The 16454-nt window shown below is 40.4% G+C and overlaps 1 protein-coding gene across 2 annotated transcripts in view; it reads left to right on the forward strand.

Annotated features, from left to right (window-relative positions):
* Positions 1–16454, forward strand: part of RNF13 (ring finger protein 13) — a 112945-nt gene that overhangs the window by 51717 nt on the left and 44774 nt on the right. For both annotated transcript variants that reach the window (XM_040428077.1, XM_040428079.1), the window contains one exon: positions 6259–6346. In XM_040428077.1, coding sequence (XP_040284011.1) covers positions 6259–6346 — 88 coding nt within the window. The remainder of the gene's footprint in view (positions 1–6258; positions 6347–16454) is intronic.

A 16454-nucleotide genomic window follows, 5' to 3' on the forward strand; every position in this document is an offset into this window, starting at 1 on the left:
CTATAGCCCAGCACAATTTGACCCTTGTTAGATTCAGTCGGATTCTTACACTTGCCCATTTTTTCCTGTTTCCAACACATTAATTTCAAGAATGATTGTTCAGTGGCTGCCTAATAATATCGCACTCTTTGACAGGTGCGATTGTCATGAAATGAATGTTCTTCACCTCGCTTGTCAATGGTTCTTACGCTATGGCAGATACAGGTATCATTTATATAAAAAGGATATATTATTGAGGTGTAGATAAAGAGATATAGATGTTGGTTGGTTGGTGTAGGCAACAAGGCCGTTTTCCTGTTCAGATGGTCAGTGGGGCTCATCTAGCTCTGAGACTGAAAAGGTTATTACCAACAAATGGTAAAGGAGTATTACATTTTTCTTCTAAATGAGATAAACAGAAGCCAGATATCGTAGTAAACAAGAAATGGCAATTCTGGCCATCATCACTTATTAAAGATTGGATATTTTTGAGGGGTTAGATTTCTACCAGAATGTCATGCTTTAGTTGTTCCAAATTCATTATAAGATACTATTTGCATGGCACTCTTATATCTTTGCATAGTACTGATCCATCTGTAGAAGACCTTGCAGATGATCATCCAGGACATAGAGGCAGTGCCCATAATCGACTTATGGTTTGCTGTGCATCTGCTTGATAATGTGGTGCAGTTAGTTGTGCTGGAAATGCTAGATTTGCCATGGGGTGCAGTTGTTCATTTTTCATGACTAGGGATGAGCGAATCGACTTTGGATGCACAAAACGATTCACATAAAACTTTATTGTAATACTGTGACTATAATTAAATGGTCTTTCCCTTAGAAAAGGCCACCACTTTCTGATCAGTAGGGCTAAGGGTACTTTCACACTAGCGTTAAAGTTTTCCGGTATTGAGTTCCGTCCTAGGGGCTCAATACCGGGAAAAAAAGCATTCTGAATGGAGAGTATTCCGTTCAGTATGCATCAGGATGTCTTCAGTTCAGTCACTTTTACGGAAAATTCCGGAACACTTGCCTGATTACCGGGATTAATTCCGGATCCGGTGCCAGTGTTCCGGATGATAAGTGGGCACAGGGACAGCTGGCCAGTTGGATGACCTTGACAAATAACCTATTCCTGCAGTAGTGCACTCTGCCTAACCGTTACTATTGTCGGAACTGGTTAAATAAACCACAGCAATAAGTTTTAGAAAACCACGATTTACAAAAAACCTAGGTAAGGGCTCATTCAGACGGCCGTATGCTGTCCTCAAAAATGCAGATCCGTTTTTTTTGCGGACAGTTCAGCATGTCCGCAAAATGGATTGCATTCCGGTTTTTTGCTGATCCATAGACTTCAATAGGGCCACGTCCTGATTTTTCACAGACAAGTATAGGACATGTTTTTTTTTTTTTTTTGCTGAGCCGTGCAATGGAAGATAAGTGCCTCATAGAAGTGAATGGGACAGCATCTAATCCGCAAAAAAACGGATCCGCATTTTGGTCAGCATACGGCCGTCTGAATGAGCCCTAAGAAAGATGCTTTGTGAACCTCCTCCTATCCGCTTTCTAAACTCCTGTGACTGTAACGTGTAGTTGGATTCTAGTGTTAAATGCAGTCTCAGTCCAGACATCTATTGTATATCTTGCATTAGAGTGTTTATAGCCGCAAGACGTCCTAAAGTTGTTTCATCTCCCAGTAGCAAGCCTAATGCGTTTTAGTCTGTGAAGAGTTAAGACGTGGCCACAGCGCTGGTGCCAGACACGAGTCCTTTTTAGGTAATCACATTTGCATTGCTTAATGTAAGATTCCATTACCTGCATGTGAAGATCTTTCTCCATAGAGACTTGTGGTCAATAGCGTTCAGCCGCTTGGAGCTGGAGAAATGACTTTAAACAGGCAATTTCAGACTTTTGTCTGTTTTACATTATCGCTCTTTATATGTACTCAATCACCCTGGTTAGTTTGTAAATGGCCTCCAGCCACCGGATTTATCTGAAAAAGTAATTTATGGACGGACGTCTTCAAATTTTATATTCACGTACAACAGTTAATCCCTAGTGGATGAATCCGATATTGTGATTATTTTTATTTTTTCAATTTTTTTGGTGTAATGTCCACGTTTCCCTTACACACATGGTCCTTTTGATAACTGTCCCTTGATTCAGTGATCCAAATCCTAGATAGACTGGAATAATTTGATGTCTAGTAATTGTATTCTCTACAGGATTTCACAGAACTTCAGCTTCCAAACAATATATTAATCTATGAAATCCTGTACTTGCAGCACCAGCACACTAAGGGCTCATTCAGACAGCGGTCCACAACACAGGTTGCTATGACCGTTTTGTGGACCGCAAATAGCGGTCCTCAATGCACAGGCACTGGCCATGTGAACCACAGACCCGAAAGCCAATGGAAGCGTTTCCGTGGGCTTCCAATCCATGCCTCCGCTCTGCAAAAGATAGGTCACGTCCTATATTTTGTGGATCGTGGACCCATTCAAGTCAGTGGGTCCACATCCATAGCACGGAGTTCACATGGCTGGTGCCCATGTATTGTGGACCGCAATAAGGACACCACAGTTGTGCGAATGAGCCCTAAAACAGTGGGAAGGAAAGCATGGGCAATCATTTCTAAAATAACCGTAAAAAACCTCTTTATGGCCCTTAGTAAATCTATGCCCTTGTGCGGGTGTATTAAGCTTAAGTATCTGACTGACCGGTCGTGGCTACCAGCTATTCCCAACTAGCTCCTCTATACACGGGCATGTTCGGTTTGCCAGTTTTTGTGTTTAGAGTGGGGAAAAGGACTAAGCAGCTGCTAAACATTTCATGCCCTACCCATTTCCCCTCCTTGACATAGCCCGAACAAACGGCTGGTAAACATTTCATATACATTAGATAGTAGGCTGCAGGGGGTACAGGGCCCCCGTTCTCGTGATCGGTGGGGGTCCCAGAAGTAGGACCCCCACAGATCTAATAGTTATCCCCTATCTTGTGGATAAGGGATAACGTCAAACATCCAGAATACCCCTTTAAGCAGTATACATTTTATCAGGTCTGGCTCATTGCATTCTTTCACTTTCCAGTGAATATTTTATTATTCTAATGATGTGAGTGGGCTACATGGGGGCAGAATGTGTAACGCCACAGAGATCTCTATGGGTACAAGACACTGTTAATCTGTTTCTATGGACACTTGTGCAGTAACTGTACCACCGCAGTCCTCGCTGCTGTAGGTTTTATGCTATTTATAGGCAGACTTGTTTTAAGCTGCGCAGAATACTTTATTAGGCCTCTTTAGCTTATTGGCGGATAAATGAACGGGATATCTAGGAGCAAGGGTCTGGTGCTGAAAGGTGCGTCACTGTAGCATTCCTTGCTGTGAGACCCTTAAAAAGAGGGGACAACTTTTATCCCTTGTACTATTATCTTTCACTTCTCCAAAGGAAGTAAATGGTTAGCAAAATAGGGAATTAGTCCATATATCATGCAAGGGGTGTGAAGGGGAAGGCAAACGGGCCTTTCTGAGCAGGTACCAAAACCTGCTACCATAATAGGGAGGTGTTTTGATCTTTGCTAGGGGACCCCTTTTTGCTTTGATGGGGTATGTGGATATACAGTGTATTCGTAGTCTTTAGACCCTTAAATTTTTTCACATTTTGTAGTGTTGCAACTTTGTGTTAAAATAAACAAAATCAAGTTCCCCCCCCCCCCCCCAATCAATCTGTGCTGAATCTGCCTTAAAAATGAAAACCTTTATAAAAATGTTAGCAAATTTGTTAAAAAGAAAAAATCTAAAATGTTGCATGGACATAAGTATTCAGACCCTTTGCTTTGACTTGCATTGCCTCCCATTTATCTTGATCATTTCTACACCTGGATTGGAGTCCGCCTGTGTTAAATTTAGTTGATTGGACATGATTTGGAAAGGGACACTCCTGTCTATATAAGGGTTCACAGCTGACAATGCATAGAGAGCAAAAACCAAGCCATGAGGAGGAGGGAACTGCCTGTAGAGTTCAGAGCCATGGCTGTGTGGCGGCACAGATCTGGAAAAGGGAGCAGAACATTTCTGCTGCCCTGAACGTCTTCAAGAGCACAGTGGCCTCCATAAATCTTAAATAGAAGAAGGGCCTTGGTTAGAGGGGTGACCAAGAACCCATCACTGGGTTCCAGGGTTGAAATCTGACTAAGGCTAGTTTCACATCTGCAGCACCAGTTCTGGCAGAACTCCAGCCGGAGTTCTTTGGACTCGGCACTGTGGAATGCCTGCCGGCTCCATTTAACTATAATCCAGCCTCAATCTGGCAAAAATGCTGAGAATTGTCTGGACAGAAACCACTGCAGTTTGTGTCTCTGCTGGGACTGGAGGCCGGATCACCCTGCCGCAGATGTGAAACTATCCTAAGGGCAAGGTTTTCCTTCCACACTCCTATACTGATAAGGAAATTAGATTGTGAGCTCAACTGGGGACAGCAAGTGATGACCGTGTCTTTAAAGCTCTGCAGAAGATATTGATGCTATATAAGTGAAAGAAAGGGTAACAAATGTGCTTAATGCAAGCTGATAGATGAGGGATTATCATATATTCTGGATTATTCGATTATTTTTGCAGGGGTCAGATTTGTTTCAAAATTTTCTTGGGCTGTGTTTCTCTCCCAAAAATCTGAAAATTATATATATTTTTTTCTTTGCAACATAATTATGAAATTTTTACAGACTGTATTCAGATATGCTCCATGAGACAGATTAATGCTGCAGAGATTTACCCTGATGCAGTATTAATTTTCATTCTCGTACAGAGCATTACTGTTCTTTCAGTTGTCTCACTAGACATTGGACTATATCATTTTGCATATAAGACTTCACTGTAGAGCTGCTAACACGGGTTTTGTGTGGTGATGTTGTTTTAAAAGTTCTTTGGGTGGGTTGTCTTTAGGTGGGACGGTGTCTATCAGGCTGGCCATGGAATTTCAGGAATGCCGGCCCTTCTCCACAAGCTCCTATTTAAACACTTTCCTGGAACAGTTTAACTGTTTCACGGACATAGTTGCAAAAATATAATTCTATACAAAACCATGGAATAAGAATACAAATAAAAATTTTTCCTCTTTTGTCTGTTACTATAAATCTGACAGCCTAATTAATTTATATCTATCTATCTCCATTAGTTATCCCATAATACAAATGCCAATTTTTAATTTTTTTTATTTTTTGTTCCTATTCCCCAAAAAATACATGTCCTGCAAGTTGGCTTACAAAAGGTAATCTGCTAGACATCTCCATAGATAGGAAAAGTAAAAATGTTATGGGTCTTTGAATGCAGTAACCCAAGAACAACTTTCTTTGTAAAAGTGTTATTGTGCAAAATTTGAAAAGCATTTAAAAAAACTATCATTTTGATAACTATGTAATAGTACTGACACTCAGATTTAGGCCTCATGCACACGACAGTTGTTTTTTGCGTCCGCAAAAAAAACGGATGTGGCATCTTTTTTTTGGAGGATCCGTTTTTTCCACAGATCCCTTGTAATAAATGCTTATCTTTGTCAGCAAATGTGAAAAAAGTAGGACATGCACTATTTTTTTTTGCTGAAGGGAAACACGGACAACGGACGCGGAACACAAACGGATGAACTATCAGCATTTTTTTGCAGACCCATTGAAATGAATGGGTCCCCATCCTATCTGCAAAAAAAAACGGAACGGAGGCCGAGAAAAACAACTGTCACTGTCAACTTGTGCATGAGGCCTAAAATTGTTATTTATGCTGCTTGGAGAACACCATAAAAACAAAAGCCAAACCACTATTGCTGTTTGTTTGCTTGTGGTTGTTTTTATTTATTTAATTTTTTTATATTTTTTTCAGTCTCTGTGATAAATCTGGAGTAAAACTCATTAACATAGCTATCCAGACCCACTTTCCTGCCATATTTCAAACGAGTATGTTGTGTAAAAATGCAAAAAGTCGCAAAAGACCCAATTTTCAACTTTTTAAAGCCACAGTGAAGGCATAATAAATCAGGGCCTATGTCTTTATTTGATTTTATTGTTTGGGTATAGTTTATTGGGTTATGTATGATTTCTACTCCTGTGTGATTTATCTACTTTTACTTGGTGCAGCGTTTTGACACATTTCATATATTTAAAAAAAAAAATCCTCTTAAATCTAACAGTTGAGAATTATGTGACAAAACCCACTGTACATTCTAGTAAATCTAATTTCACCTGTGCATATGTGAGAAATGGAAGGTAATGGATTGTGCTTCCTCCTAGGTGTTGAACGCACAGAAAGCAGGATACAAGGCTGCAGTGGTTTACAATGTCGACTCTGATGACCTTATCAGCATGGGGTCCAATGATGGTATGTACAGTATGCAGTTTTCCATCCTATCAAAATGCAACTGGCTTTCAGAAATGGTTCTTGCAAATGTTCATAGTTGTTTTGTTTACACATTTCCCCTAAAAAAAAAAAAAAAACTAATCTAGTAGGATATAGAATGGTGACTTATATATTTATAAGGCAAGCCTCTCCCATACAGTGGTGGATTGGGCATTTATTGAAAAGGTATGCTTCCCACTGAGTTACCCAGTTAGATTTTGTGGTCTATTTGTTTCACAATTTTGATTCCAACTTGGTTGAACAAAATGTTTAACTGCATATTTTTATTTTGGGTGTTTTAATAATACAATCAATAAAGTTTATCTGCAGTATGAATTGATTTAGGGCCCCATTTACACCGGGCAGTTCAATCCTGAATGTGCGCTACAATCTCTCTTCCTCAATTCAGTTTGCATATTGTTTACACAGGGCAATGTTCTGCCGACAAATGCGACAGTTTTTTTTTATTAACAGACAAACCAGTGTTTGCACGTTTCTCAGATGTTCGATGACATGGGGCAGACATTGGGAATGTGCGTTTTTCATTCCCAATCATCAGCCCATGAAAACTGATCTTTAAGATGACCATACACATTAGTCTTTTGTTGGCCAAACCTGCTAAGAACTCTGATTTGTGTGGGGAGCTCCCGACTCTCCCCTGACTGGTCATGTCGGGGGAGACTAGGATCGGGCAAAATGAATATTTTCACCAGATGCTTTTGTTCTTACAGGAGATAAGTCTCCAGAAGTGTGGCAGTGGCTTTTTCTGCTCTTTCCAAAGAATACACATAGATGTTTGACCGAGACAAACGTGTTAGGGGAGAGGTTTGTCGGCCTAATGATCATTCGGCCAACAGCTACTGAATACGTATGACCGGGTTAAAATTCCACCCCCTCTCCCTATAAATCATGACACTTCGAGTACGCAAGTGAATTGCCGTATTTTTCGGACTATAAGACGCTCCTAGGCTATAGAAAAGGAAAATATGAAGAAAAATATATATTTTTAATCAGGTCAGACCCCCAAGCTCCATTAGACAGAAATTAATAAATAAATGAACTCTCCTCTCCTGCTCCGGACCGTGTTGCCACTCACTGCTCATTGGTCCTCTGCAGGCCCATGTTGCACTCTGACCTGATGTCACAAAGCGTCAGATCTTAGTGCATGTAGCGAGTAAAGTCAGCACCCAGAGCGCTTCCATCCCCACTCCCCGTGCCTGCTGCATGCTGCCATTACCCATTCCGCTTTTGGGTGGAAAAAGTGCGTCTTATAGTCCTAAAACGTATGGTAGTTAACCAACTCAGTTTTTTTTCGGTTTGGTTTATTTTTGCAGCTTTTTTCAGTGATCCTGTACATGGGCTTTATTTTTTACATATTATTTGATATTGTATTTTGTGCCATGGAAAATGTAGGAAAAAAGAAAAAATAGCCTCAATTTTTAGTTTTTGTATTTTTAAATAACACCAAGGTGTAAAGAAAATACATTTTCAAATTGTGTTTTCTTTCTATTAAAATAACTTTGATATATGGTTGTTTAACAGCAGTGGCCTGTAAGGTCATTCTCCCTACACTAGTTTTCTGACGTAGGAGATATCATAGATCGGCAGGGATTAAGTATAAAAATGACAATTTTTTTTGTTAGTAATCACCCAGTACACACACACACACAAATCCCTGCCTTATGGGCAGTTTTTGTATTTGAGGCAATAGGGAGTACAGTACTTTCCTGACGCAATGTCGCAATCACCATAATAAATGCAGCGTTTTCGCAGTAGGAGTTGCCCAACGAATGTGATTACCAATGCTTTTGAGAAAGCAGCTGTAAGTGAGCGTAGAACTCTAATTTTATTTAAAAAGCAATTACCTCCAAGATGAGCGTTTTTATCTTCTCTTAATCTTCTTTTTTTATTTTTATTTTTTCTTAGAATTTAGCCCTCTTAAACCATCAGATATGTAATGTCATAACTGGCACTTTTTAGCCTTTGAATGTCCTCACATCCCCCGCCCTATAATCTCCTTCCGGAACTCTAGCAATTTATGGGACAATTTATAAAACAAAGCTTTGAGAAGACCAAAAAATGTTGGCGAAAACTGGTTAATCTGCAGTCTACCACAAGGGTATTTCAAATGCAGTTCTTGTTCATTTTGCTCGAAAATGTTGAATATGTCTAATTTAAAAGTCATGAATGTGGATTATAAGGTGCAGGAGTTTATAAGAAGCCAATCCATGTTTGTAGTTTTAACTTGAATGTGATGATTTGAGAATAAATAGGCTTAACAGGCTAAGTGCTAAAAAATTTTTTTGCAAAGTGTGATTAAATATAAGGTTAAACAGACAAATCACATACAGAATAAATAATCTATCACATGCCCTGCATGACTTCTGTCACCATGTCGTAGCACATGGCCGTCTCCTCATGGTGATACAAGAGATGGGGATAGTGACGTTACAACAGCCTACCTGGACGGTGCTCTCGGCAGAGTTCCAATTAACTAACAGCCCCTTCTCCTAAGGATGTCTTAAGCATGTGTCTAAGATAATCACTCAGGGTAGCAGCCTTCACAGCACAATGGGGTGTTTGTGTATGTCTAAGTATCCCTAACTCACTACGTTGCAAAGACTATAAAAGGTTAAATTAAAGGGACAGAACCAATCATTTCTTAATTATGTACCGGTATATGAAATACCCTTACAACATGTTGGTTACGTGTTTTTTTTTGTGTTTTTTTTTTTTTTTACCGACCTGCAAATATATTTTTAGATAGGAAATAAAATCAGTTTCTTTAAAAAAAAAACCTTGTCGCTCATTCATTACAGGAAACGACCTCCTCAGATTATGTAATTATATAAAGAGGTTTAAAACTCTGACAAGAGAGTTTTAGCTTTTAATTTGATAATGAGGGTTAATATACAGTGCCTAAAGTATTCACACCCCTTCAACTTTTCCCAATTTTTTCATATTACACCCACAAACTTAAATGTATTTTATGTAATAGACCAACACAAAGTAGCATGTATATGTGAAGTGAATAGAAAATGATAGATGGTTTTAAAAATTTTTTAAGAAATTAAAATCCGGCGTGCATTTGTATTCAGCCCCCCAACTGCAAGTCTTTTGGGGGTACAGTGCTCCAGAATAAATAAAAAAATATCATGGAGCCATTGGCTCCTAACCTGAAAAATGTAGGAGCCAAATTAAATTTTTAGTCGCCAATTTTAAAATGCATATAATATAGCTGGGATGCTTAGGAGCGTGGGGGTTTCTAAGCTACAGCCCATGCAGTTAAAGGGGTTGTACACTCATTTCCATGACCTGGCAGACTAGCCAGATTTGCATTGGTAATCCCTAGGTGCTGGGTCCTTGCTCGTTCGCTTCCAGGCCTCCGCTGCTTGTCTTGGGTTTCTCCATGAAAACTTTGGCTGCAGTGGTTTAAAGACGATCACTGGCCACAGTGTGAGGGGCAGATTTTCACCTAGCGGATGTCTGCAGTGTGTGTCTGCTGGATGAAAGCCATTTATTTTTTTTTTTCTTAGAGGCAGAGCAGCGGAGGGTCTAGGCGCAAATGGCGACAAGGCCACAAAGTCTAGTCGCCATTTTGCAATTCCAAGTCACATTCTGGAGTCCTGCGGTATGTCTCTACAAGCTTTACACATATAGAAGCTGAAATTGTTGCCCATTCTTCTTTGCGATGGGGCTCAAGCTGAGTCAGATTGGATAGAGAGCATCTGAACAGCAGATTTCAAGCCTTACCACAGATTCCTAATGGGATTTATGTCTGGGCTTTGACTTGCCCATTCTAACACATGAATATGCTTTGACCTAACATTCCATTGTATGTAGATCTGGCTGTATGTTAAGGGTCGTTGTCCTGCTGGAAGGAGAACCTCCGCCCCAGTCTCAAGTGTATTGCAGCCTCCAACAAGTTTTTCTGACCAGCTTTTCTGCTGAAAAAAAAAAAAAGCATCCCCACAGCATGATGGTGCCACCACTATGTTTCACGTTGTGTTCAGGGCGATGTGCAGTGTTGGTTTTCTGCCACACATAGCGTTTTGCACTTAGGCCAAAAGGTTCATCTGACCAGAGCACCTTGTTCCACATATTTGCTATGCCCCCTACAGGTGAAACTCGAAAAATTAGAATCTCGTGCAAAAGTTCAATATTCTAGGCTCAAGGTGTCACACTCTAGCCAGCGAATTAATCCATACAACCTGAGCAAAGGGTACCTGAGATTGTGACTTTTAGGGCTTTCATAAGCTGTAAGCCATAATTATCCAAATTATACCAAATTAAGGCTTGAAATATCTCGCTTTGCATGTAATGAGCCTATCTCATATACAGTCATGTGAAAAAATTAGGACACCCTTTGAAAGCATGTGGTTTTTTGTAACATTTTTAATAAATGGTTATTTCATCTCCGTTTCAACAATACAGAGAGATTAAAGTAATCCGACTAAACAAAGAAAACTGAAGAAAAGTCTTTTCAAGATCTTCTGTAAATGTCATTCTACAAAAATGCCTATTCTAACTGAGGAAAAAGATAGGACACCCTTGCCCCTAATAGCGAGTGTTACCTCCTTTGGCTGAAATAACTGCAGTGAGACTGTTCTTGTAGCCATCTACCAGTCTTCGACATCGGTCTGAGGAAATTTTACCCCACTCCTCAATGCAGAACTTTTTCAGCTGTGAGATGTTTGAGGGGTTTCTTGCACGTACAGCCCTTTTCAAGTCACCCCACAGCATCTCAATGGGATTCAAATCTGGACTTTGACTTGGCCATTCCAGGACTCTCCATTTCTTCTTTTTCAGCCAATCTTTGGTTGATTTACTAGTATGTTTTGGGTCATTGTCATGTTGCATGGTCCAGTTCCGCTTCAGCTTTAATTTTCTAACTGATGGTCTCACATGTTCTTCAAGCACCTTCTGATACACAGTAGAATTCATCGTGGATTCTATGATGGTGAGCTGACCAGGTCCTGCTGCAGCAAAGCAGCCCCAAACCATGACACTTCCACCTCCATGCTTCACAGTTGGTATGAGGTTCTTTTCTTGGAATGCTGTGTTTGGTTTACGCCAAACATGTCCTCTGCTGTTGTGTCCAAATAATTCAATTTTGGACTTATCTGTCCAAAGAACATTATTCCAGAAGTCCTGGTCTTTGTCAACTTTATCGCTGGCAAATGTCAGTCTGGCCTCGATGTTTCTCTTGGAAAGCAAAGGTTTCCTCCTTGCACACCTCCCATGCAAGTTAAACTTGTACAGTCTCTTTCTGATTGTAGAGGCATGTACTTCTACATCAACAGTAGCCAGAGCCTGCTGTAGTTCTCGAGATGACACTTTAGGGTTTTTGGATACCTCTTTTAGCATCTTGCGGTCTGCTCTTGGGGTGAACTTGCTGGGGCGACCAGTCCTGGGCATGTTGGCAGTTGTTTTGAAAGCCCTCCACTTGTAGACTATCTTCCGGACAGTGGAATGGCTGATTTCAAAATCTTTTGAGAATTTTAAATCCCTTCCCAGACTCATAGGCTGCTACAATCTTTTTTCTGAAGTCCTCTGACAGCTCTTTTGCTCTCACCATGGTGCTCACTCTCACTTCAACAGTCAGGAGCACACCAAACTAAATGTCTGAGGTTTAAATAGGGCAAGCCTCATTCAACATGCAGAGTAACGATCTACTAATTATGTGCACCTGGTGTGATATACCTGTGTGAGATCTGAGCCAATTTAAGAGGGAATACATGTGAGGGTGTCCTATCTTTTTCCTCAGTTAGAATAGGCATTTTTGTAGAATGACATTTTACAGAAGATCTTGAAAAGACTTTTCTTCAGTTTTCTTTGTTTAGTTGGATTACTTTAATCTCTCTGTATTGTTGAAACGGAGATGAAATAACCATTTATTAAAAATGTTACAAAAAACCACATGCTTTCAAAGGGTGTCCTAATTTTTTCACATGACTGTATTAGTTTCACCTTTTAATTTGTATTACTGAAATAAATGAACTTTGCACAATATTCTAATTTTTCGAGTTTCACCTGTACATGGCTTGTGGCAAACTGAAAATGGGACTTCTTATGGCTTGCTTTCAAAAATGGCTTTCTTCTTGACACACTTTCATAAAGGCCAGATTTTTGGAGTACATGACTAATAGTTGTCCTGTGGACAGATTCTCCCACCTGAGCTGTGGATCTCTGCAGCTCATCCAGAGTGACTGGGGGCCCTCTTGGCTGCATCTCTAGTGCTCTAAGTGCCTGAGATGTCAGTTTAGGTGGATGGCCGTGTCTTGGTAGGGTTGCAGTTGTGCCATGCTGCTTCCATTTTTAGATGATTGATTGAACAGTGCTTCGTGAGCTGTTCAGAGATTGGAATATTTTTATTTTATTTTTTATAACCCAACCTTGCTTTACACTTCTCCAACTTTATCCCTGACCTGTCTGGTGTGATCCTTGGTTTACATGATGCTGTTTGATCACTAATGTTCACTAATAACTTCACAAAACATCTGTAGTTATGCTGAGAATACATTACACACAGGTAGACTCTACTTACTAATTAGGTGACTTTTGAAGGCAATTGGTCACACTGCATTTTATTGAAGCCTTTCCTTTCCATTTTTGTGGAGCCATAACCTCCCTTTTTTTTTTTTTTTTTGAGGGACAAGTTGTACTTTCTAATGCCACTATTTAATATTGCATACAAATGTAGTGGGAAGCAGGAAACAATCCAAATGGGTTGCAATTTGAAAAGAAAACGCAATTCCAACACAGTTTTACGGGTTTTGCCTTTATGGCGTTCACTATGTGGTAAATCTGACGTGTGCCCTTGATTCTCCAGGTCAGTACGATTACGGCGATACCACATGTTTGTAGTTTTTGCTGTGTTTTAATACTGAAAAAAATGAAAGAAAAAAAAAAAAAAAAACATTTCTTGTCATCGCTGTATTCTGACCTCCATAACTTTCTTATAGTTACTATGTCTACGGAGATGTGTGAGCTTATTTTTAGTGGGACGAACTTTGAAAAATCAGACCTTTTTTTTTTTTTGTTTACTTTGGTTTTAGGAAAAGGGGGTGATTAGAATCTTTTTAAAAAAAAATTCAAAAATTTTAACTACTTTTTGTAATTGTGACGGTAGGTCCCCAATTGGACCCCAACTTGCAATAATCAGACTGCAATTTGTATAGAAATACGCTAGGGAGGCTCATCCCTGTCACCACCTGCCATTGGCTGACCCCCCACCCCTGTCCCACCCACCCGACACTGGATATTTTCATCCACGCACAGGGAGAAGCGGCCGTGCGGGGAGATAGGTAAGTAGAATTAGTGGGGGGGGGGGGGGGCATTTGTTAGTGTTGGATAACCCATTTAATTAGAACCATATTATTTATTCAGTGTCTTTTGTTTTTTTCTCCTCCCCTCCATGACTGCATCTTACAATGAGATTATCCTTCTCCTCCTTCCAGGCAGGGACAGGAAGCTTGAAAAAGGGCCCTCCTCCTTGCTATCCTCAGTGTCTTCCTGTCCCTGCCATGCAGAGGAGCAGGAGGAGTCCCTGTGCCTCAGTTCAGGGGCGATAAGAACAACGGATGAAGGGGAAAACTGCGCCCGTATTTGCGGGTGCTGGGAGCTTACCTTGGGCAAGTAAGCTCTGTCTCTGTGTGCCTGCTGCGGTCATTATTCCCTGCTTGTGCGCCGGTAAGGGGCCGCGGAATACGGACACTCAAGAGGAGTTTCTCCAGATCCTATTGGCCGTCCCTGGCGGGTGAAGTCATCTGGGGTCCTGATAGGGCTGTCCACGGCGAATGCCGGGTGGATGACATCGGGAGTTACCTTACTTCCGGCGATGGGCTTTAAAATCTTGCGCGCTGGTCAAGATGAATGTCATCCTCTGACCAGCAGAATCTACTGCCGTCATCTGAGCAATCGACTCCTTGTAGTATGAAACAGGAGGAGAGTGCTGAGCAACCGGTCAGCTTGACAGTGAGTCTTCAGAACGGTAGAGGTTGTGAGTATTGGACTGCACAGTTTTGTTCTTTAATATGCCTTTTCTCTCTTTCCCTTGTACGATAAGAGTGACAAGGATATGTCTGTCAAAGCCAAAGTAGTTAAAAAATCTAAGCCTCTTAGAAGTGGTGTGTATGCAACCAGGCTTCCAAATACTACAAAAAACTATGTAAAAAATTTACTGATGACATAGAGAGGAAGTACCTTCTTTAAGAGATGAAATGAAGGGCATGATAAGGCAGGAACTAAGTTCCGCCTTGTCGGATTTTTCACCAGCTTACAGTCACCCATCTACCTCTAAGCATAGGTCTAAAAAGATCACCCTCTTTTTCAGCCTCTGAAGAGGATGAAAAAACTATAAACCGGATTCCAAAAAAGTTGGGACACTATACAAATCGTGAATAAAAACTGAATGCAATGATGTGGAGGTGCCAACTTCTAATATTTTATTCAGAATAGAACATAAATCACGGAACAAAAGTTTAAACTGAGAAAATGTACCATTTTAAGGGAAAAATATGTTGAATCAGAATTTCATGGTGTCAACAAATCCCCAAAAAGTTGGGACAAGGCCATTTTCACCACTGTGTGGCATCTCCCCTTCTTCTTACAACACTCAACAGACGTCTGGGGACCGAGGAGACCAGTTTCTCAAGTTTAGAAATAGGAATGCTCTCCCATTCTTGTCTAATACAGGCCTCTAACTGTTCAATGGTCTTGGTCCGCCTTTGTTGCACCTTCCTCTTTATGATGCGCCAAATGTTCTCTATAGGTGAAAGATCTGGACTGCAGACTGGCCATTTCAGTACCCGGATCCTTCTCCTACGCAGCCATGATGTTGTGATTGATGCAGAATGTGGTCTGGCATTATCTTGTTGAAAAATGCAGGGTCTTCCCTGAAAGATGACGTCTGGATGGGAGCATATGTTCTAGAACCTGAATATATTTTTCTGCATTGATGGTGCCTTTCCAGACATGCAAGCTGCCCATGCCACACGCACTCATGCAACCCCATACCATCAGAGATGCAGGCTTCTGAACTGAGCGTTGATAACAACTTGGGTTGTCCTTGTCCTCTTTGGTCCGGATGACATGGCGTCCCAGATTTCCAAAAAGAATTTCGAATCGTGACTCGTCTGACCACAGAACAGTCTTCCATTTTGCCACACTCCATTTTAAATGATCCCTGGCCCAGTGAAAACGCCTGAGCTTGTGGATCTTGCTTAGAAATGGCTCTCTGAGAAGCTCTTTTTATACCCAATCATGTTGCCAATTGACCTAATTAGTGTTAATTGGTCTTCCAGCTCTTCGTTATGCTCAAATTTACTTTTTCCAGACTCTTATTGCTACTTGTCCCAACTTTTTGGGGATTTGTTGACACCGTGAAAATTGGAATCAACGTATTTTTCCTTTAAAATGATACATTTACTCGGATTAAACGTTTGATCTGTCATCTACGTTCTATTACAAATAAAATATTGACACTTGCCATCTCCACATCATTGCATTCAGTTTTTATTCACAATTTGTTTAGTGTCCCAACTTTTTTGGAATCCGGTTTGTAGTGTGTCTGATAGTGATTGCGATTTTATAAAGTATCTATTTTCCTCTGAAAACATTAATGAATTGTTAAGCTGTCAGTCACAATGGAAATTAAAGAAGAAAAAGTTCAGAGGTCTGCTCTGGACAAAATGTTTTCAGGTTTAGAAGAAAAGAAAGAGGGTATTCCTGGTACATAAAAACCTTCATTCTTTAATTTTAAGAGTGGAAAAACCCGGATAGGAAGGTCTCCTTGCCTAGAACCATTAAAAAGAGACTGCCCGTTGTCGATGATGATTTAAATACAATCTTAAATTGTCCCAAAATTGATGATGTTTCCTTTACAAATTGGCAAAAGGTACATCATTACCATTTGAGGATACAGAATCTCTACGCGATCCCATGGATAAAAAAGTGGATGATACAAATCTAAAAAAAACGGGATGCGGTTGCATCACTTTTCAAACCTAATATTGCGGCTACTTCGGTAGCTAGGTCCTTGAAAAGCTTGTTGGTGCAATTAGAAGACTTATTAAAATCAAATATACCA

This window comes from Bufo bufo, chromosome 4, assembly GCF_905171765.1.
Source record: "Bufo bufo chromosome 4, aBufBuf1.1, whole genome shotgun sequence".
NCBI classification, from domain to species: Eukaryota; Metazoa; Chordata; class Amphibia; order Anura; family Bufonidae; genus Bufo; species Bufo bufo.